The sequence below is a fragment of the Salmo trutta genome, chromosome 40, assembly GCF_901001165.1.
Source record: "Salmo trutta chromosome 40, fSalTru1.1, whole genome shotgun sequence".
In the NCBI taxonomy this organism is placed as follows: Eukaryota; Metazoa; Chordata; class Actinopteri; order Salmoniformes; family Salmonidae; genus Salmo; species Salmo trutta.
In genome coordinates, this window is record NC_042996.1 from 12,489,796 (window position 1) to 12,513,848 (window position 24,053).

The 24,053-nt window shown below is 39.8% G+C and overlaps 2 protein-coding genes across 2 annotated transcripts; both read right to left on the minus strand.

Annotated features, from left to right (window-relative positions):
* Window positions 1-199: 199 nt before the first annotated feature.
* Window positions 200-3,083, minus strand: LOC115180002 (uncharacterized). Its single transcript, XM_029741842.1, has 6 exons — window positions 2,980-3,083; window positions 2,664-2,702; window positions 2,133-2,381; window positions 1,659-1,913; window positions 1,071-1,319; window positions 200-583 (listed from the first exon to the last, which is right to left on the minus strand). Exons 1-6 carry the CDS (start codon window positions 3,032-3,034, stop codon window positions 489-491), a joined length of 942 nt encoding a protein of 313 aa, XP_029597702.1. The 5' UTR covers window positions 3,035-3,083; the 3' UTR covers window positions 200-488.
* A 14,458-nt stretch (window positions 3,084-17,541) lies between these two features.
* LOC115180456 (uncharacterized) lies at window positions 17,542-19,820 on the minus strand. The gene is made up of 6 exons (XM_029742554.1): window positions 19,717-19,820; window positions 19,452-19,490; window positions 18,927-19,175; window positions 18,453-18,707; window positions 17,979-18,227; window positions 17,542-17,849 (listed from the first exon to the last, which is right to left on the minus strand). The coding sequence occupies exons 1-6, from the start codon at window positions 19,769-19,771 to the stop codon at window positions 17,698-17,700; spliced, it is 999 nt and encodes a 332-aa protein (XP_029598414.1). The 5' UTR covers window positions 19,772-19,820; the 3' UTR covers window positions 17,542-17,697.
* Between the last annotated feature and the right edge of the window lie 4,233 nt (window positions 19,821-24,053).

The window sequence follows — 24,053 nt, forward strand, 5'->3', positions numbered from 1 at the left end:
GGCACAGACTTTGAAGTAATGTATTTTAATTGGCGTGTTCAGCTGGACCTGGCCTGTCTTGAGCCTGTCCACATCAGCACACCATTTAAAATACATTACTTCTAAGTCTGCCTTCCATGAAGATGGCATGCTTACAGGTTTCAACTCCATCTCAAGTCTGGAAAAAAGTTACACATTGCAAAAAAGACATGCTACAAAATGAATGTAAATTTGTCTTTATTAAATATTTAATCCAAATAGGCTATATACGTGATGATGCTTGCACAAACACACATAGTGCTTTAATAGTGAAAGACTCAGCCAAGCCTTTCCAGTTCACTTATCATTAGCAAATATGGTTAACATCCTGATATGGAAGGCACTGTTTGTTCTTTACCAATAAACCACATGTTCCATCACTGTCTAATAATGCTGACATGTTTTCAAATTATTCAGATGTGCATGTGGAGAAAAGCTTACTTCCTTGTACAAAACTGCTCTCTCCTGGATTATGGTGATATTACAATGTAGAGTGAGAGTGTAAAGGCAAACAGAAGCAGGTTTATAGTCTGTTTAGCCTGTGTGGCCATGGATTTTCCGTCATCTGTAACACACAACAACAAAAATATTACAAAAGGAACACTAAATAGTCAACTGACATTTACTCCTGAGGTGCTGACCTGCTGCACCCTGTATAACCACTGTGATTATTATTTGAACCTGCTGGTCATCTATGAATATTTGAACATCTTGAAGAACAATCTGGCCTTAATGGCCATGTACTCTGATAATCTCCACCTGGCACAGCTAGAAGAGGACTGGCCACCCCTCAGAGCCTGGTTCCTCCCTAGGCTTCTTCCTACAGTAGGTTCCTGCCTTTCTAGGGAGATTTTTCCTAGCCACCGTGCTTCTACATCTGCATTGCTTGCTGTTTGGAGTTTTAGGCTGGGTTTCTGTATATGCACTTTGTGGCATCTGCTGATGTAAAAAGGGTTTTATAAATACATTTTATTTGGATTTGATTTGTCTTGACATATTTTTTTTTATGATTGTAGTTACTCAAATGTATAATCATGAGATTTCTGCTGTACCTCCGACCCGTACGGTCTTGGTTACCAAGTCAAAATTCATTGAGACCGTATTCTGAGCGTAGCACTTAATCTTCTCTGACTTTACATGTCGCTCGACCGTCATCTCCATCTCACTGCCATAAACAGTGTGACCATCAACGGTCCACCAGTAGTCACAAGCAGGAATGCATTTGGCAGTGCACCGAAACATGGACTTGAAGCCGACTGCAACAGAGTCTTGACCAATGACGTGGACCTCTGATGGACCAGCTGATAGGAGACAAAAAGTAAAGGAAGAAGCTTGTTCAAGTATCACTTCAACCAAAACCCCAACATCACTCTTTAATCATCAAATGTAGAATGTATACTGGATAAGGGAAGTGTGTTAATTGATAGATCAAGCTATTGAAAAGCCCCTGGGCCCAAGCCTGAATGGGGTCTGAGAGGCCCCAAAAAATATCCAACCAGGGGGCCTATAAAAAAACAAAGCCCCGGGGCCTATGATTTCTTAATCCGGCCCTGGATACGAATGTGGACAATTGCATTACACTAATGACAATAAAGAATCTACAATTGTTAGTGGAAGCTCTAAATCTCCCAATAACCTACATGTCACAGGTATTGTCCTGGTTGCCATGGCATAGAGCCCAGACACACTGTTGATGGCCTTGCAGTTCAGGGTAACAGAGGTGGCCAACTCTTCGGGAGTTACGGTAATCTCATTCCCCTGTCCCCCGAGCCATCGGCCCTTTATCCCCCAGGTGTAGTTGCAGGAGGGACGACAGTTGGCGTTACACTTGAAGCTTTGTGGGGCACCTGGGGTCATCAAGTCAGGGCCTGTGATCGATACGTTGGTTGGTCCAGCTAAAAGGAGGAACACACACACATTTAGATAATAGTCTAGATCCTACGACCAATGTGAAAACATGAGCAAAATAATTTAATCTAGCACTAATCCAGTAATCCAGACATTTTGTCAGTAAATTACAACACATTGAATTATCCCTCCATTCCTAATATCATAAAAACCATCACCTCTAATTTCAAGTGAAGTGTCATTAAAACAACAAACCACCCACGCACCTAAAACCTGCAGTATCTTTGTTACTGTAGAGGACCTCCCAGAGTCATCATTCCTTGCAGTGCATGTGAGGTTTAGGGACTCCTCCCATTGGCGGACTGTGAAGAACACTTCGTTACTCTGCCCAATCTGCCCATCGATACTCATTCTGAAGCTACAGGAGGGAGAGCACTCGGCGTAACAGTCAAAACTGCATGGCACGCCCACAGTCACAAAGTCAGGTCCCAAAATGGTTAGTTCCAAGGGACCATCTGAAAATTACAGTGCACAATCAGGCAATGTAGGCCTACCGGATTTTCGGCACACAGGGTGTAAATTTACTTGTAATAGGGATAAATTACTACAATGATAATAAAATTAAAAGTCATGGCATTTCAAATTGACCCCTCATTTCTGTACAGTAGTTTTCTGCTAGCTGTTAGCACTACTGCCCTACCACAGGTACAATCCAGAGGACCCAACACTCCAAATAATGATGTTGCCATACTATAATACGTTGACTAGTTTGTGTCATGTGTCTCTGGTTTACCTACTGGGACTGATCTTCCCTCCATCAGTGGTCACAGCTGATCCTGGAAGTTCATAAAAACAGTCTATCATCAAGACGTTATAATGTATATGTAACACGAAAACTATCATTATGCTTAGACCCAAATATGTTAGCCTGTTGTCCAAACAAAAGTTTAACCTCAGCAGACACTGAACATATGCATGGTTATAGAGCTCAACAGAAAGTTTCCAAAACATATAGACTTACTGACTGATGTCAAACCGAGTTCGGCATCCTCAAAAATAGATTTTGACAAAATATTATCTCAAAATAACGTTGTTTTTTCCATATCACATTACCTGCAAGATACACGAACAGCAGAAGCAGATTGAGCAGGGTGTGTGTATCCTTCATTGTCTTGTAGCGATGGAGTGAGGTGAATGGACACCAGGAAATATGGGACTGTTACAGAGTCAAGTAATAGAGTGAGAAGGTAAACAAACACACCTTATCAGAGAGAACAGACTGAGAGCAAACCTGCCCTGCCCATTCATACCTGGCCATTAAAAATATATTATTTCTGTAGCGAACCTTAAATAGGGCGAAACAGAACTGGCAGCTTTTACTATGAACTAACATGTAGAGGGCAATGTACTGAGGTATAAAATAAGTGGTCTCCAACTCTCCATCCCTGGTCCTGGGGAGCTGAAGTCAGTTAATTTACTATTTTTAATAGACAGAACCAATTGGAGGGAAAGATTAGAGACCATATATATATATTTTTTTTATTTCACCTTTAACCAGGTAGGCAAGTTGAGAACAAGTTCTCAAATGTTCTCTTATGTGTAATACATGAGTGTATGACGAATTTAGGAGTGTCGAGAACTTGGTTTCAGTGCATGGCTTGTACCAGAATCTCTTACCAAAAGTCAAATACAGTGCAATGATGTCATACCTTTGGTTCTTTTAATTTAATTACATTTGACCTCAAAAAGTTCTGTATGAAACAGACTTTGACTTTAGCTTTAGGCACACGTGACTTGGTTGTGTCAACAGTGTCAGAAACTCTGGTTTTAACCTCAATATCAATACCTCATTCAATACCTCAAACAGAATTTTAAAAAACACAGTAACTACAAAGTATTACTCTTAAAAAGTGTATTTTTTGCTGATACAGATATTTGCAAATGCAGAAGTGAACATTTTTATATACTGTGTGGGTAAAATGTATGTCATATGTTGTAAAATAATCTAAATTCCCATTTCTAACCCCTTACGTCACATTCTGTCTCATCATATCCTATTAAAGCTGATCTAACATTTGTTCATTTCACGTAAACATTTCAGACAACCATCTCTTTCAGTTGTATTCCATCATCCATGTAATGCTTTTCACATTGTAGAGTCAATCACAAGTTATACTAGTTGACAGTGGTGTAAAGTACTTAAGTAGAAATACTTTAAAGTACTACTTAAGTAATTTTTTGCGGTATCTGTGCTTTACTTTACTATTTATATTTTTGCCAACTTTTACTTCGTTACATTCCTAAAGAAAATAATGTACTTTTTACTCCACACATTTTCCCTGACACCAGACTCATTACATTTTGACAGGAAAATGGTACAATTCACACACTTATCAAGAGAAAATCCGGTCATCCCTACTGCTTCTGATCTGGCAGACTCACTAAACAAATTCTTTGTTTGTAAATTACTGTATGTCTGAGTGTTGGAGTGTGCCCCTGGTTATCCATCAATTTTAAAAAAGGAGAACATTTTGTCGTCTGGTTTGCGTAATATAAGGAATTTGAAATGATTTATACTTTTACTTTTGATACTTAATTCCATTTACTTTTTATACTTATGTATATTTAAAACCAAATACTTTTAGGCTTTACTGAAGTAGTATTTTACTGGGTGACTTTCACTTTTACTTGAGTAATATTCTATTACGGTATGTTTACTTTTACTCAAGTATGACAATTGGGTACTTTTTCCACCACTGCTAGTTGACTAGTTGAACGTGGAATCTGGATGCAATAACCCCGAGTCCTCGGAGCTCCACAGTATATATAATGTTAAATGTCAATGTGTCTTCATGCATCTACACTCGATGTCTACATATTTAATCACTAAACTAATTTATTTTGTGTGTCTAAAACCGTTATATACGTTTACAAAAATGACATTTTAATCACACAACCTCTAAGTGCTTATTTAAGAATATACAGTGAGGGAAAAAAGTATTTGATCCCTTGCTGATTTTGTACGTTTGCCCACTGACAAAGAAATGATCAGTCTAGAATTTGAATGGTAGGTTTATTTGAACAGTGAGAGACAGAATAACAACAAAATAATCCAGAAAAACGCATGTCAAAAATGTTATAAATTGATTTGCATTTTAATGAGGGAAGTAAGTATTTGACCCCCTCTCAATCAGAAAGATTTCTGGCTCCCAGGTGTCTTTTATACAGGTAACGAGCTGAGATTAGGAGCACACTCTTAAAGGGAGTGCTTCTAATCTCAGCTTGTTACCTGTATAAAAGACACCTGTCCACAGAAGCAATCAATCAATCAGATTCCAAACTCTCCACCATGGCCAAGACCAAAGAGCTCTCCAAGGATGTCAGGGACAAGATTGTAGACCCACACAAGGCTGGAATGTGCTACAAGACCATCGCCAAGCAGCTTGGTGAGAAGGTGACAACATTTGGTGCGATTATACGCAAATAGAAGAAACACAAAAGAACTGTCAATCTCCCTCGGCCTGGGGCTCCATGCAAGATCTCACCGCGTGGAGTTGCAATGATCATGAGAACGGTGAGGAATCAGCCCAGAACTACACGGGAGGATCTTGTCAATGATCTCAAGGCAGCTGGGACCATAGTCACCAAGAAAACAATTGGTAACACACTACGCCGTGAAGGACTGAAATCCTGCAGCGCCCGCAAGGTCCCCCTGCTCAAGAAAGCACATACACATGCCCGTCTGAAGTTTGCCAATGAACATCTGAATGATTCAGAGGACAACTGGGTGAAAGTGTTGTGGTTAGATGAGACCAAAATGGAGCTCTTTTACATCAATTCAACTCGCCGTGTTTGGAGGAGGAGGAATGCTGCCTATGACCCCAAGAACATCCTCCCCACCATCAAACATGTTGGTTGAAACATTATCCTTTGGGGGTGTTTTTCTGCTAAGGGGACAGGACAACTTCACCGCATCAAAGGGACGATGGACGGGGCCATGTACCATCAAATCTTGGGTGAGAACCTCCTTTCCTCAGCCAGGGCATTGAAAATGGGTCGTGGATGGGTATTCCAGCATGACAATGACCCAAAACACACGGCCAAGGCAACAAATGAGTGGCTCAAGAAGAAGCACATTAAGGTCCTGGAGTGGCCTAGCCAGTCTCCAGACCTTAATCCCATAGAAAATCTGTGGAGGGAGCTGAAGGTTCGAGTTGCCAAACGTCAGCCTCGAAACCTTAATGACTTGGAGAAGATCTGCAAAGAGGAGCGGGACAAAATCCCTCCTGAGATGTGTGCAAACCTGGTGGCCAACTACAAGAAACGTCTGACCTCTGTGATTGCCAACAAGGGTTTTGCCACCAAGTACTAAGTCATGTTTTGCAGAGGGGTCAAATACTTATTTCCCTCATTAAAATGCAAATCAATTTATAACATTTTTGACATGCGTTTTTATGGATTTTTTTGTTGTTATTCTGTCTCTCACTGTTCAAATAAACCTACCATTAAAATTATAGGCTGATCATTTCTTTGTCAGTGGGCAAACGTACAAAATCAGCAGGGGATCAAATACTTTTTTCCCTCACTGTATGTTTACATGATGCTCTTATCCAGAGTGACTTACAGTAGTGAATGCATACATTTCATAAATGTTTTCCCCGTACTGGTCCCCCGTGGGAATCGAACCCACAACCCTGGTGTTGCAAACACCATGCTCTACCACCATGCTCTACCAACTGAGCCACACGGTATGTCTAACATAATGTTAAAGGTATAGACTGTGTGTGTGCCCATGCTGTGGTTATAGAATAATTAGAGGTTCACAGTGAAGCATGGTCAAATAAGTCAAGCATTGGTAAAAAAAATAATCTAATTTGACACACAGAAACAAGATGCCATGAGTAACTTGGCCAAACAGAATGACACTGATTGGCCTATAGGTGGTGCTGTTATAAGCAGTCTCACTTATTGTATGCCTTGATCACAACTACAGTGTGAAATCAAATCAAACTTGATTTATACAGCGCATTTCAGACATGGAATGCAACCCAATGTCCTTCACAGGAAAAAACCAATACAAATATTTACTACACAACAAACATAAGAGGATAAAAAACAAAATAACAATAAAAATGACTAAAAAGCACTTTAAGGAAAAGCAAATCTAAAAAGGTGTGTTTTACGATCTCTTTTAAATATGTCCACAATTTCGGCCTCCCTCAGGTTCTCTGGCAGGCTATTCCAGAGGCTGGGGGCATAATACCTAAAGGCTGCCTCTCCATGCCTCTTGGTCCTAGGCTTTAGGATAGTTAAAAGGCCAGTGCCAGAGGACCTGAGGGACCTACTGGGTACATAACTTAAATGCATGTCTGACAATCTATCCTGATGGTGTCACGCCCTGACCTTAGAGATGTTTATTTTCCTCTAGTTTAGTTAGGTCAGGGTGTGATGTGGGGTGGGCAATCTCGTTTATCTATTTATTTGTTTTGGCTGAGTGTGGTTCCCAATCAGAGGCAGCTGTCCATCGTTGTCTCTGATTGGGAACCATACTTAGGCAGCCTTTTCCCACCTGTGTTTGTGGGTAGTTGTTTTGTTATCTGTTACCTGACAGAACTGTTGGTTTTTTGTGTTTGTTATTTTTGTTCGAGTGTTCTCAGCATTATATAATTATGAACACTTACCACGCTGCGCTTTGGTCCCCTTCTTCTAACGACAGCCGTTACAGATGGACCTTATGGGAGCTTGAGGCAAATTTGTTCAGCATGAGGAAAGATGCCTACATACAAAGTTTCAAGTCTCTAGGACAACTGGAGCGGTGGATATGAGGGTTTAACATCTCAATCACACCTACAGCATCATTGCATTTTGGTACGCCAGAAGTACATTAATTTCCAATGGAACGCTGCGTTTGCCTTGCAGCATTGCATTGCAGAGGCAGTCACGCAAAATTGTCATTGCACAAAATGGTAAGCATCATCATCTGGACATGTGTGCAACAAAAATCCAAGGTATGCACCACACAGAACACACTGCAACTGCCTCTGCAATGCAATGCGGCAAAGCAAATGCAGCATTCCATCGGAAATGAAGGTACTTCTGGTGTACCAAAATGGAATGATGCTGTAGGTGTGATCGAGGGGTTAAACCCTCATATCCACTGCTCCATTTGTCCTAGACTTGAAACTTTGTATGTAGGCGTCTTTCCTCATGCTGAACAAATTTGCCTCAAGCTCCCATAAGGTCCATCAGGATAGATTGTCAGACATGCATTTAAGTTATGTACCTAGTAGGTCCCTCTGGTCCTCTGGCACTGGCCTTTCAACTATCCTATCCTAAACTTTGTCTTGCCTCATGCTGAACAAATGTGGACCCATAAGGTCCATCAAGAGAGATTTTCCTCCATCTTGAACATTTTTGAAAACCTTTGAAAAAGTCAGAATAAAACAAAATTCAGTACCGTAAATTCCGGACTATAAGCCGCAACTTTTTTCCCACGCTTTGAACCTCGCGGCTTAAACAATGACGCGGCTAATATATGGATTTTTCCCGCTTTAAATTTTTTTTTCTCCAAAAAAACACATTCTGTGACGTGCTCAGTTTTTTGGCGGCATGAAGCTTTCATTAGACCAATGAAATTGCCGAACGGGTTACGGTCAAACAACTTTTTTGTTTACTGTTTAGATTAAATCGAGCACTCTCAAACTTCCCATCATTCTGATTACGGTAGTCATTTTGTCACCCTCATCATGGCAAAGACACGGTGAAATGCATATGATGCAGCTTTCAAGTTGAAGGCGATTGATCTGGCTGTTGGAAAAGGAAATAGAGCTCCTGCATGGGAGCTTGGTCTTAATGAGTCGATGATAAGACGTTGGAAACAGCAGCGTGAGGAATTGACTCAGTGCAAAAAGACAACTAAAGCTTACTGCTAATTTTTTATTTTTTGTTACAAGCCGTGTTTCGTTAAAGCCTATTTATTTTTGTTACAAGCCGTGTTTCGTTAAAGCCTGTGTAAAGTTCATTTATTTCAATGTACCGGTAGGCACCTGCGGCTTATTTATGTTCAAAAGAATCTTTTTTTTTAAATTCAGTGGGTGCGGCTTATATTCAGGTGCGCTTCATAGTCCGGAAATTACGGTATGTATGCCTATGGTACATCTCTTAACTTAGTATGAGAAAAGCTAACGTATTGGTTAAGAGATAGCTGAGTTATTGATAAATCAGATTTTACGTGTTTAAATCCTTTGTAAATCCACTCCACAATGGCCTATCAACTTTTTAGGGTCAAAGACATTACCTGTTACATTTGGCCAGTGGTTTAAAGTACTTAAGTAAAAATACTTTAAAGTACTACTTAAGTAGTTTTTTTGGGTATCTGTGCTTTATTTTACTATTTATATATTTGACAGCTTTTACTTTTACTTCACTACATTCCCACAGAACATAATGTACTTTTTCCATTTTCCCTGAAACCCAAAAGTACTTACATTTTGAATGCTTAGCAGGACAGGGAAATGGCCCAATTCACACACTTATCAAGAGAACATCCCTGGGCATCCATATTGCCTCTGATGCTTCATTTGTAAATGATGTCTGCGTGTGGTAGTGTGCCTCTGGCTATCTGTAAATAAAATAAAAACTAGACAATTGTGCTGTCTGGTTTGCTTAATATAAGCAATTTGAAATGGTTTATATTTTTACTTTTGATATTTAAGTATATTTTGCAATTACATTTACTTTTGATACAAAAACCAAATACTTTTAGACTTACTCAAGTAGTATTTTACTGGGTGACATTCACTTTTACTTGAGTCATTTTCTATTAATGTATGTTAACTTTACTCAAGTATGACATTTGCGTACTTTTTCTACCACTGCATTTGGCATTGATATTTAAAAAATATATAGCTATGAGCAGCAATGAACAGGGTTTACAGGATGACAGAAAGGACACAATATCAGTTGTATAAGCAATCCCTAGGTGTAGCCTAGTGGTTGAGTGTTGGGCCAGTAACCAAAAGATTGCTGGTTTGAATCTGTGAGCCGACTAGGTGAAAAATATGTCAATGTGCCCTTTAGCAAGGCACTTTAGCCCAATTGCTCCTATAAGTCACTCTGGATGTCTACATGATTTGAATCATAGTTGGTATACTCCACATTAGTGTTCCAAAATACATCAATAAACTATACCAAACATAGTTGTACTCCACATTAGTGTTCCAAAATACATCAATAAACTATACCAAACATAGTTGTACTCCACATTAGTGTTCCAAAACACTTCTATAAATTCTCAAAGCTGTAATACGTTGACTGCGCAAGCAGCAGGACTTCCAGTTTCCAATTTTCCTGAATAAAATATTCACTTTTCACAACGTTCAGACCACATAATAGGGCAACAATATGTGATTAAAAAGATATAATCACAATATTTCACATTGTCTGTATAATTTAAATCTAACATTAATTTGCATGAGACAAAGCTCCCTTGCTCAAAAGTTATTGCTCTAGTATCCTATGGTGCCAATGACATATATATAGTGCCACCAACTGGTCTGGTGCAGCCATCTAAGGTTGCAGTGAATTTATATTCACACAGCTTCTAAGGACATATACAAAAGGTTTACATACCCAATGTCATGACCCATGTCCATCGGTTTAGTTCTTATAGCCCTGCTGCTATATTTAGCTGAATATAAACTAGTAGCTAGCTGTTGTTGCCGATGGTGGAATCATCTAACCCGCTGGCTCTTGAAGCCCCCATGAGCTCCCAAGTCTATAAGCAGTCTAGCTAACACGTTAGCTAGCTAGAATTGCAAATTAGCATTTCAATAGCTAGCTGGGCTGTTTTACAAGAAAATGACTGATATGAGTCAAACACTGTAGCTCGCTAACAAGCCTTCCTCTGAGGTAATGTAATTTGGGCACTGGAATGCTAGATTTGTCTTTTAATTTTAAATTGACTGTCATTGAAGTTGGTGGTTACTAGTGGTTCAAATCCAAGGTGAGAGAAACTGTCCGTCATTATTTGTGTTTTGGTAGGGGTCGGAGTGACGTCACGCACCTGTTACACCCCTTTTCCTAATCAGGGTTAATTCTGGTTGTCAGTGGTCTAAGGGGGGTCTGGGGTCTAACTATACTGAACAAAAATATACAGTGCCTTCGGAAAGTATTCAGACCTATTGACTTTTTCCACATTTTGTTACGCTACAGCCTTATTCTAAAATGGATTAAATAAATACAAATCCTCATCAATCTACACACAATACCCCTAATGACAAAGTGAAAACAGGTTTTTAGAATGTTTAGCAAATTTATTCCAAATAAAAAACAGGAATACCTTATTCACATAAGTATTCAGATCCTTTGCTATGAGACTCGAAATTGAGCTCAGGTGCATCCTGTTTCCATTGATCATGCTTGAGATGTTTTTACCTGTGCTAAATTCAATTGATTTGGAAAGGCACACACCTGTCTATATAAGATCCCACAGTTGACAGTGCATGTCAGAGCAAAAACCAAGCCATGAGGTCGAAAGGAATTGTCCGTAGAGCTCTGAAACAAGATTGTTTCAAGGAACAGATCTGAGGAAGAGTACCAAAAAATGTCTGCAGCATTGAAGGTCCCCGAGAACACAGTGGCCTCCATCATTCTTAAATGGAAGTAGTTTGGAACCACCAAGACTCTTCCTAGAGCTGGCCGCCCGGCCAAACTGAGCAATCGGGGGAGAAGGGCCTTGGTCAGGGAAGTGACCAAGATCCCAATGGTCACTCTGACAGAGCTTCAGAGTTCCTCTGTGGAGATGGGAGAACCTTCCAGAAGGACAACCATATCTGGCGCACTCCACCAATCTGGCTTTTATGGTAGAGTGGCCAGATGAAAGCCACTCCTCAGTAAAAGGCACCTGACAGCCCACTTGGAGTTTGCCAAAAGGCACCTAAAAGACGCAGACCATGAGAACCAAGATTCTCTGGTCTGTTGAAACCAAGATTGAACTCATTGGCCTGAATAACAAGCGTCACGTCTGGAGGAAACCTGGCTCCATCTCTACGGTGAAGCATGGTAGTGGCAGCGTCATGCTGTGGGGATGTTTTTTAGCAGAAGGGACTGGGAGATGAGTCATGATCGAGGGAAAGATGAATGGAGCATAGTACAGAGAGATCCCTGATGAAAACCCGCTCCAGAGCCCTCAGGACCTCAGACTGGGGTGAAGGTTCACCTTCCAACAGGACAACGACCCTAAGCACACAGCCAAGAAATCGCAGGAGTGGCTTCGGGACACGTCTCTGAATGTCCTTGAGTGACCCAACCAGAGTCCGGACTTGAACCTGATCGAACATAGCTGTTCAGCGATGCTCCCCATCCAACCTGACAGAGCTTGAGAGGATCTGCAGAGAAGAATGGGAGAAACTCCCCAAATATAGGTGTGCCAAGCTTATGGTGTCATACCTAAGAAGACTCAAGGTTGTAATCACAGCCAAAGGTGTTTCAACAAAGTACTGAGTAAAGGGTCTGAATACTTATGTAAATACAGTGGTGAAAAAGTACTAAATTGTCATACTTGAGTAAAAGTAAAGATTCCTTAATAGAAAATGACTCAAGTAAAAGTGAAAGTCACCCAGTAAAATACTACTTGAGTTAAAGTCTAAAAGTTTGTTTTTAAAAACACTTTAAAAATATAAAAGTATGAAAAGTAAATGGAATTGGTAAAATGTACTTAAGTATCAAAAGTAAAAGTATAAATAATTTTAAAATCCTCATATTAAACAAACCAGGTGGCACCATTTCTTGTTTTTTTATTGACACATTTCCAGGGTCACACTCCAACACTCAGACATCATTTATAGGCGAAGCATTTGTGTTTAGTGAGTCCACCAAATCAGATACATTGGGGATGACCAGTGATGTTCTCTTGATAAGTGTGTGAATTGGACCATTTTCCTGTCAAAATGTAACCAGTACTTTTGGGTGTCACGGAAAATGTATGAAGTAAAAAGTACATTATTTTATTTCGGAATGTAGTGAAGTAAAAGTTGCCAAAAATATAAATAGTAATGTAAAGTACAGATACCCCAAAAAACTACTTAAGTAGTATTTAAAGTATTTTTACTTTACACCACTGGATAATAGTAGGCATTGTAGCGAGTTAACATTATATAGAAAAGGTTTTTGGGTAAGCCTTTCCATCTACCTGAAGACTGTTAGGCCTATCATTACCGTCACTCTATTTTTCCTGTTCCTTAATTCTTTGAAACCTGGACGTTTCACTTCATATTATGTCTTACCTTGCTTGGTTCAAAGTAGCCTATAGTCAACATTCCACCATAGAAACGTGGAGGCAATTATTTTTTATAAAGACTTACTCATTATGCGTTCTCCTGTTCCATTGGTTTATTTAAACTTTCTTTCATTGTCAGTTTTGATTTCTGTTTGTCATATATTTTTCAACTGTGCTGTGATGTTTCACAAAAGTTCTGAACCTTCCTATTCTCAGTTTCTACAGATTGTAAATTAAAGATAAACATTTTTGCTAAGAGCATTATTATATTATTGATCGATTGACTATGACTTTTTAAATCACCCAGCAGTGCTATTTGCAGAGTTAGCTCCAAGTAAATGTTGCAATTCTTTCGCCATTCCTGAACCTGAGACCAAAACAAGCTACAGTACAGATGGACAGTACAAAAACAAAGGATCTAATGATTCTGTCTCTTCGCAGAAAAATCTGCAGAGCTGGGATGGATGTATCCCCCCATATATATATAACATTCTATTGAACTAATTTACATGACCCATTAACTTAGCCATGTGTGTCTGTGTAAGTCTCATATTTTACTAAGCACATTTTTGGTCTGAAATTTGTCTTTCAGCAGAAAGACCAGAGTGAACACTTTGTGAGAGATTGCTGGCGTGGTGAAGGACAGCACTGTGACAGGGGTCAACCAATGATTTATATATACACTAGATGACTAATAGGGGGCGATGTGTTGAAGCCACTGTGCCTCCATCTTGGCACTCCGTCATGATTGTAAAAAAGATTTTTGGAAGCTATAGAAATGTATTTATTAATGTGTACGTTCATTTTTGCTAAACATTGAGCTCCTGAGTGGCACAGCGCAAGAGACGTCACTGCAGTCCCTGGTTCGATTCCAGGCTGCATCATATCCGGTCGTGATTGTGAGTCCCATAAGCGGCGCACAATTGGCCCAGCGTCGTCTGGGTTTGGCCGGGGAAGGCTGTCATTGTAAATAAGAATTTGTTCTTAACTGACTTGCCTAGTTAAATAACGGTAAAAAAATTATAATCCTTAAAGTATCATTTTTAGAGATGACTAATGTTACTGTCCCCACTACTACAAAAATGAAACTTAAATAAATGTAATTTTGTCCTTGAAACATTTAATTGAAATGGAGCACCTCCTCCTACTGGGGAGTGGCAATATGTCCAACCAGTGGCTTCATAGCCTCTCAATGGTCAATACATAGCATCAGCAATCCAGGGTTTATATACAACTTTGGGGTCAACATCCCACAGCTGGTTGGACTGGAGGACGGTACAGTGCAGTACAGCACTGGTGGAAAGTTTGGACTAGCAACATCAACTGAGTCCGTACTTCAGGCCTCTGCCACAGATCAAGCTGGACCAGTAATTATCATTGTCATTACATTGAATGAGCTTATTCGTATCAGATGAAAATAGAGGTCAATTTATGTTATACACTGTCTTCAGAAAGTAGTCACATCCTTTGACTTTTTCAACATTTTGTTGTGTTACTAAGTGGGATTGAAATGGATTTAATTGTCATTTTCTGTCAACGATCTACACAAAATACTTTATAATGTCAAAGTGGAAAAAAGGATCTATAATTTGTAAAAAAAAAAAAAAAAGACAAATAAAACACTAATATTTCTTGATTTAGATAAGCATTCAACCTCCTGAATCAGCGATTACAGCTGCGAGTCTTTCTGGGTAAATCTCTAAGAGCTTTCCACACCTGGATTGAGCAATATTTGCCCATTATTCTTGTCACAATTCTTCAAGCTCTGTCAAATTTGTTGTTGATCATTGCTAAACAACAAATTTTAGGTTTTGCCATTGATTTTCGAGCAGATTTAAGTTAAAACTGTAACTAGGCCACTTAGGAACATTCAATGTCTTCTTGGTAAGCAACTCCTGTTTAGATTTGGCTTTGTGTCTTAGGTTATTGTCTTGCTGAAAGGTGAATTCATCTCCCAGTGTCTGATGGAAAGCAGACTGAACCAGATTTTCCTCTAGGATTTTGCCTGTGCTTAGCTCCATTCTGTTTATTTTTTATCTTGAAAAACTCCACAGTCCTTAACAATTATATGCATTAACAATTACATGCATACCCATAACATGACACAGCCACCACTATGTTTGAAAATGTGGAGAGTGCTAGTCAGTAATGTGTTGTATTGGATTTGCTCCAAGCATAAGACTTTCTATTCAGGACAAAAAAGTGAATTGCTTTGCCAATTTCTTTTGCAGTATTACGTTAGTGCCTTTGTTGCAAACAGGATGCATGTTTTTGAATATTTTTATTTTGTAAAGGCTTCCTTCTTTTCCCTCTGTCAATTAGGTTAGTATTGTTAATTACAATGTTGTTGATCCATCCTCAGTTTTCTCCTATCACAGCCATTCAACTCTGTAACTGATTTAAATTCACCATTGACCTCGCGGTTTGACTGCTCTCCAGCAACTGAGTTTGTATCTTTGTAGGAACTGGGTGTATTGATACACCATTCAAAGTTTAATTAACAACTTCACCATGCTCAAAGGGATCTTCAATGTCTCCTTTTTATTTTATTTATACCCATCTACCAATAGGTGCCCTTCTTTGCATGGCATTAAAAAACCTCCCTAGTCTTTGTGGTTGAATCTGTGTTTTAAATTCACTGCTCAACTGAGGGACCTTACAGTTAATTGTATTTGTGGGGTACAGAGATGAGATAGTCATTCAACAATTATGGTAAACACTACTATTGCACACAGAGGGAGTCAATGCAACTTACAGTATGTGACTTGTTAAACACATTTTTACTCCTGAACTTATTAGGCTTGCCATAACAACGGGTTTGAATACGTATTGACTCAAGACATTTCAGATGTTCATTTTTAATTCATTAGTAAAAAATATACACTACCGTTCAAAAGTTTGGGGTCACTTAGAAATGTCCTTGTTTTTGAAAGAAAACCATTTTTTTTGTCCATTTAAATAACATCAAATTGATCAGAAATACAGTGCAGACATTGTTAATGTTGTAAATGACTATTGTGGCTGGAAATGGCAGATTTTCAGTGGAATATCTACATAGGCGTACAGAGGCCCATTACCAGCAACCATCACTCCTGTGTTCCAATGGCACGTTGTGTTAGCTAATCCAAGTTAATCATTTTAAAAGGCTAATTGATCATTAGAAAGCCCTTTTGCAATTATGTTAGCACAGCTGAAAACTGTTGTTCTGATTAAAGAAGCAATAAAACTGGCCTTCTTTAGACTTGTTGAGTATCAGCATAAAGGCTATTCCATGTGAGAAATTGCCAAGAAACTGAAGATCTCATACATCAATGTGCACTACTCACTTCACAGAACAGCGCAAACTGGCCCTGACCTGAATAGAAAGAGGAGTCGGATGCCCCGGTGCACAACTGAGCAAGAGGACAAGTACATTAGAGTGTCTAGTTTGAGAAACAGACACCTCACAAGTCCTCAACTGGCAGCTTCATTAAATAGTACCCGCAAAACACCAGTCTGAACGTCAACAGTGAAGAGGCGACTCCGGGATGCTGGCCATCTAGGCAGACTTGAGAAAAAAAAGCCGTATCTCAGACTGGCCAATGAAAAGAAAAGATTAAGATGGGCAAAAGAACACAGACACTGGACAGAGTGTCACGACTTCCGCCGAAGTCGGTCCCTCTCTTTGTTCGGGCGGTGTTCGGCGGTCGACGTCACCGATCTTCTAGCCATCACTGATCCATTTTTCATTTTCCATTGGTTTTGTCTTGTCTTACATCACACCTGGTTCCAATCCCATCAATTACATGTTGTGTATTTAACCCTCTGTTTCCCATCATGTCCTTGTCAGAGATTGTTTGTTTTGTATGTCCGTGTATTATGTATTGGTGCGCGACGGGTTCTTGAACCCACTTTTATTTATTATGTAACTTTGGTTTTGGAGTTTTGTTAAGTCTATTGAACTACTCCATTTATACCAAGTTCGATTCTCCTGCGCCTGACTTCCCTGCCACCTACACACACGACATTACACAGAGGAACATCCCGGAGTCATCTCTTCACTGTTGACGTTAAGACTGATGTTTTATGGGTACTATTGGATTAGCTAACACAACGTGCCATTGGAACACAGAAGTGATGGTTGCTGTTAATGGGCCTCTGTACGCCTATGTAGATATTCCACAAAAAATCTGTCGTTTCCAGCTACAATAGTAATTTACAACATTAACAATGTCTACACTGTATTTCTGATCAATTTGATGTTATTGTAATGAACAAAAAATGTGATTTTCTTTCAAAAACTAAGTGACCCCAAACTTTTGAACAGTAGTGTATATATATCAAAAACATAATTCAACTTTGACATTATGGGGTATTGTGCGTAGGCCAGTGACAAAAAAATCTAAACGTGTTCTATTTTAAATTCAGACTCTAACACAACAAAATGTGGAAGTCAGGGAGTGTGAATACTTTCTGAAGTCACTGTAGCTGGTATTCAAGGTTTTAATGTCTTGTCTATTTTCGTTCTATATTCCTGATTTACAGCTTTAATGCTCTGGAACCTGGTGTTGTTGTCAGCAAGGAGTGTTCGGACTCAATCGGGACCAGGTTTCAGCTGCTGTACAATGCTGATGCTTCCTCCCAGAGATGGTCTGCTTGTACAAACACAAACTGGACACAGCTTGACAACCATATTTTTTGGAGAGGATCTTTTTTTTGTCATTGTCTGCAACACGCACAAAAACATTCCAAAAGGAACACACAAAAAAACATGATATTAGGTCAGATAATGTTTATGACAGCATAAAAGTTAAAGTAGTTGCTAAAATGTACAATCATGAGATTTCTGCTGTACCTTCCACCTTTACGGACTTGGTGACCACCTCAAAATGAGTTGAAACCGTATTCTGAGCGTGGCACATAATCTTCTCTGACTTCACATGTCGCTCGACCGTCATCTCCATCTCACTGCCGTGGACAGTGTGACCATCAACGGTCCACCGGTAGTCACAAGCGGGAGTGCATTTGGCAGTGCACTGAAACATGGACTTGAAGCCAACTGCAACAGAGTCTGGGCCTATGACGTGGACCTCTGATGGACCAGCTGATAGGAGACAAAAATTAGAGGAAGAAACTGGTTCAAGTATCACTTCAACCAAAACCCCAACATCACTCTTGAATCGTCAAATATAGACTACATACTATATAAGGGAATGTGTGTATATTGATAGATGAAGCTATTGGTGTGGATATGGACAATTGCATTACACTAACAACAAGAGGGAATCTACAATTGTTAGAGGAAGCTCTAAATCTCAGAATAACCTACATGTCACAGGTATTGTCCTGGTTGCCATGGCATAGAGCCCAGACACACTGTTGATGGCCTTGCAGTTCAGGGTAACAGAGGTGGCCAACTCTTCGGGAGTTACAGTAATCTTGTTCCCCTGCCCCCCGAGCCATCGGCCCTTTATCTTCCAGGTGTAGTTGCAGGAGGGACGGCAGTCTGCGTTACACTTGAAGCTTTGTGGGGCCCCTGGTGACATCAGGGCAGGGCCTGTGATCGATACGTTGGTTGGTCCAGCTAAAAGGAGGAACACACACACATTTAGATAATAGTCTAGATCCTACGACCAATGTGAAAACATGAGCAAAATAATTTCATCTAGCACTAATCCAGTAATTCAGACATTTTGTCAGTAAATTACAACACATTGAATTATCCCTCCATTCCTAATATCATAAAGACCATCACCTCTAATTTCAAGTGAAGTGTCGTAAAAACAACAAACCACCAACACACCTAAAACCTGCAGTATCTTTGTTACTGTAGAGGACCTCCCAGAGTCATCATTCCTTGCAGTGCATGTGAGGTTTAGGGACTCCTCCCATTGGCGAGCTGTGAACAACAGCTCGTTGCCATGCCAAATCTGCCCGTCGATACTCATTCTGTAGCTACAGGAGGGAGAGCACTGGGCAGCACAGTCAAAGCTGCGTGGCACACCCACTTTAACAAAGTCAGGTCCCACAATGGTTAGTTCCAAGGGACCATCTGAAAATTACAGTGCACAATCAGGCAATGTAGGCCTACCGGTTTTAGAATGAAGGATTTCTTGGATACAGGGTGTAAATGTATTCTTGTAACAGTGATAAATTACTACAAAGATAATCAAATAAAAGGCCTTCACTTCTGTAGTTGGCTGATAGCTGATAGCACTACCCTACTATCACAGTCATTATTCAAAGTACCCAACATTCCCATCAATGCTGTGATGTGGTCCATCCTGTAATAATTTGGCTTGGCTATTATGTGATGTGGTTCACTTACTGGTACTGCCACTCCCTCCATCAGTGGTCAAAGCTGATCCTGGAAGTTCATTAAAACAGCCACAGTCTATCATCAACACATTATAATGTAACACTATTTTCACCCAAACAAAAGCTGGACTTCTGTAGACATTGAAAGTAAATGTAGTTATAGAGCTTAACAGGAAGTGTCCAGACCTACTGACTGATGTTAAACCGATTTTGGCATCCTCAAAAATAAATGTTATCATAAAACAATGTTGTTATATATTTTTAAATCATATTACCTGCTAGGTACACTAGCAGCAGAAGCAGATTGAGCAGGATGTGTGTATCCTTCATTGTCTTGCAGCGATGGAGTGAGGTGAATGGACACCAGGAAATATGGGACTGTTACAGAGTCAAGTAATAGAGTGAGAAGGTAAACAAACACACCTTATCAGAGAGAACGGACTGAGAGCAAACCTGCCCTGCCCATTCATACCTGGCCATTAAAAATATATTATTTCTGTAGTGAACATTAAATAGGGCGAAACAGAACTGGCAGCTTTTACTATGAACTAACATGTAGAGGGCAATGTACTGAGGTATAAAATAAGTGGTCTCCAACTCTCCATCCCTGGTCCTGGGGAGCTGAAGTCAGTTAATTTACTATTTTGAATAGACAGAACCAATTGGAGGGAAAGATTAGAGACTATATGTGTAATACATGAGTGTATGACGAATATAGGAGTGTCGAGAACTTGGTTTCAGGGCATGGCTTGTACCAGAATCTCTTATCAAAAGTCAAATACAGTGCAATGATGTCATACCTTTCGTTCTTTTAATGTAATTACCTTTAACCTCAAAAGGTTGTGTGTAATACAAACTTTTACTTTAGCTTTAGGAAAGCAGACTGAACCACTAGGATTTTCCTCTGTGATTTTGCCTGTGTTTAGGTCAATTCCTGTCACGAATCCCACCGAAGGTGGCTCCCCTGCCTGCTCGAACGGCGCTCGGCGGTCGTCGTCGCCGGCCTACTAGCCACCGCTGATCCCTTTTTCCTTTTTTTACGCGCCCGTCTGTTTTGGCGTGACCGGTTTGTGCCGGAAGAAATAAAGGACGTTTTACTATACCTCTGCTCTCTGCGCCTGACTCCTACCACCACTCCTAGTATCCCGTGACAATTCCATTTCCTTTTTATCCTGAAAAACTCCCCAGTCCCAACGTTTACAAGCATACCTTTAACATGATGCAGCCACCAGTGGTACTCTGTAGATTATATTGGATTTGTCCCAATCATAACACTTTGTATTCAGGACAAAAAGTTAATTGCTTTGCCACATTTATTGCAGTTGTACTTTAATGCCTTGTTGCAAACAGGATGCATGTTTTGGAAAATTTGTATTCTGTACAGGCTTCCTTCTTTCCGTTAGGTTATTTTTGTGGAGTAACTATAATGTTGTTGATCCATCCTTAGTTTTCTCCTATCACAGCCACTAAACTCTATAACTGTTTTAAAGTCACCATTGGCCTCATAGTGAAATCCCTGAGTGGTTTCCTTCCTTTCTGGCAACTGAGTTAGGAAGGACTCTTGTATTTTTGTAGCGACTGGGTGTATTGATACACCATCTAAAGTGTAATTAATAACTTCACCAAGCTCAAAGGGACATTCAATGTCTGTTTACATAATTTTTACCCATCTACCAATAGGTGCCCTTCTTTGCGAGGCATTGGAAAACCTCCCTGGTCTTTGTGGTTGAATCTGTGTTTTAAATTCACTGTTCCACTGAGGGACCTTACAGATAATTGTATGTGTGGGGTACAGAGATGAGGAAGTCATTCAATGTTAAACTCTATTATTGCATACATAGTGAGTCCATGCAGTTTATTATGTGACTTGTTAAGCACATTTTTACTCCTGAACTTATTTAGACTTACCATAACAAAGGGGTTGAACACTTATTGACTCAAGACATTTCAGCTTTTCATTTTTTATGAATTTGCAAAAATGTCTTAAAACATAATTCCAGTTTGACATTATGGGGTATTGTGTGCAGGCCCGGGACACAAATCTCAATTGAATCAACTTTAAATTCAGGCTGTAACACAACACATTTTGGAAAAAGTAAAGGGGGGTGAATTATTGAGCTAAAGACCTTGGTGGTTTTTCAGCCACGTACATGGGTAATCTCAGTGTTTGAACAGGTGTGCTGAAATGGAAAAGTAACATAAATACACTAAATAACAGCATAATCTCTCAGGAATTACATAACAGGATGGTTTTTGTGTGCTAGAAATGTTGCCCAAATATTTTTAATTGACCTCTGTGTTACAGTGAGAACCACGGGTCAAGTGTAAATGGGTCAGCGGTTACTTGGCTGCTAGTTTGAAAAGAAACAGACACCACTGGGAAGATCTTTGAAAATGAAAAGGTTTAAGTATGTTAACTTCATAACTAATCAACCAATAAACTACATTATGTTCATCACATTCTCTCCACTGATGTGAAGTAGAGTCCCACAAGATCTGTCCAAATATGATTGTGTGAAAACAATCAACAGAATTAGATGTTTTCCTAACAAGCTGAAAGGGTTCAGAGCAATTTAAGCCCAGCTGACCAGATAAACATTTTTACACTACCAAACTGGGGGGAAATCAACTTTATATCAGGTCAGTTTAGGACCGTTAGGCAGGCTCGAGAGGACACGGCCACTTAGGCAGACTAGAACAGCATACACTTTTCTCAATGCGTACATGCCTGACTGCAGTATCTCAGTAAATGCCTTAAAGGGGAAGTTCAGTATTTTACACCATGTTAGATGGATCCTCCCCTGAAGGTTGTCTATGGGCCAGGAGAAACTGTAATCCATGGTTAAGGTGTTTAAGAATTGAAGAAGTCTAATCACTTAAAGTAACGTCAAACCAAATAATTAATTTAATTTGTCTATGGCTTTGTTAACAGGCACTGCATTTTTAGTTACCTTTAGGCTAGTCAGTTAAGAACAAATTCTTATTTTCAATGACAGCCTAGGAACAGTGGGTTAACTGTCTTGTTCAGGTGCAGAACAACAGATTTTTACCTTGTCAGCTCAGGGATTCGATCTTGCAACCTTTCGGTTACTAGTTCAACGCTCTAACCACTAGGCCCACATCACTCCCATTGATTTTAAACCAGCAGAGGCTAAAGTTAGCTGATGTTTCTAGTGGCTGTTAGATGAAAAACCAAATCATGTATTACAGTTTCTCCTGATCCATAGACTACTTTCAGGGGCAGGAACCATCTAAAATGAAGTTGTAAAATACTGAACTTCCCCTTTAACCCCAACACTTTTTTGGTGTGTATTTTCTTAAAACTGCATTGTTGGTTAATTAATGGCTTGTAAGTAAGCATTTCACTGTAAGGTCTACACCTGTTGTATTCGGCGCATGAGACAAATACAATTTGATTTGATTTGGCTAACTCTAACCCTAAACCTAATCATAGCAAGCTGTTGCATATCAACAGAGTTGCAGTTGATAGTCTGTTGATGGTTTGAGCCGCTGTAGATCATCTATAGGGGACTATCCAAATAAAGTGTGACCCAATGTTTTAGTAATTATTGTCTGAGATAACCATTTGCCGTCCATTACAGTACTGTATACAGTTTATTCAGTGGGGCAAAAAAGTATTTAGTCAGCCACCAATTGTGCAAGTTCTCCCACTTAAAAAGATGAGAGAGGCCTGTAATTTTCATCATAGGTACACGTCAACTATGACAGACAAAATTAGAAGAAAAAAAATCCAGAAAATCACATTGTAGGATTTTTTATGAATTTATTTGCAAATTATGGTGGAAAATAAGTATTTGGTCACCTACAAACAAGCAAGTTTTCTGGCTCTCACAGACTTGTAACTTCTTCTTTAAGAGGCTCCCCTGTCCTCCACTCGTTACCTGTATTAATGGCACCTGTTTGAACTTGTTATCAGTATAAAAGACACCTGTCCACAACCTCAAACAGTCAAACTCCAAACTCCACTATGGCCAAGACCAAAGAGCTGTCAAAGGACACCAGAAACAAAATTGTAGACCTGCATCAGGCTGGGAAGACTGAATCTGCAATAGGTAAGCAGCTTGGTTTGAAGAAATCAACTGTGGGAGCAATTATTAGGAAATGGAAGACATACAAGACCACTGATAATCTCCCTTGTTCTGGGGCTCCACGCAAGATCTCACCCCGTGGGGTCAAAATGATCACAAGAACGGTGAGCAAAAATCCCAGAACCACACGGGGGGACCTAGTGAATGACCTGCAGAGAGCTGGGACCAAAGTAACAAAGCCTACCATCAGTAACACACTACGCCGCCAGGGACTAAAATCCTGCAGTGCCAGACATGTCCCCCTGCTTAAGCCAGTACATGTCCAGGCCCGTCTGAAGTTTGCTAGAGAGCATTTGGATGATCCAGAAGAGGATTGGGAGAATGTCATATGGTCAGATGAAAACAAAATATAACTTTTTGGTAAAAACTCAACTCGTCGTGTTTAGAGGACAAAGAATGCTGAGTTGCATCCAAACTACACCATACCTACTGTGTAACATGGGGGTGGAAACATCATGCTTTGGGGCTGTTTTTCTGCAAAGGGACCAGGACGACTGATCCGT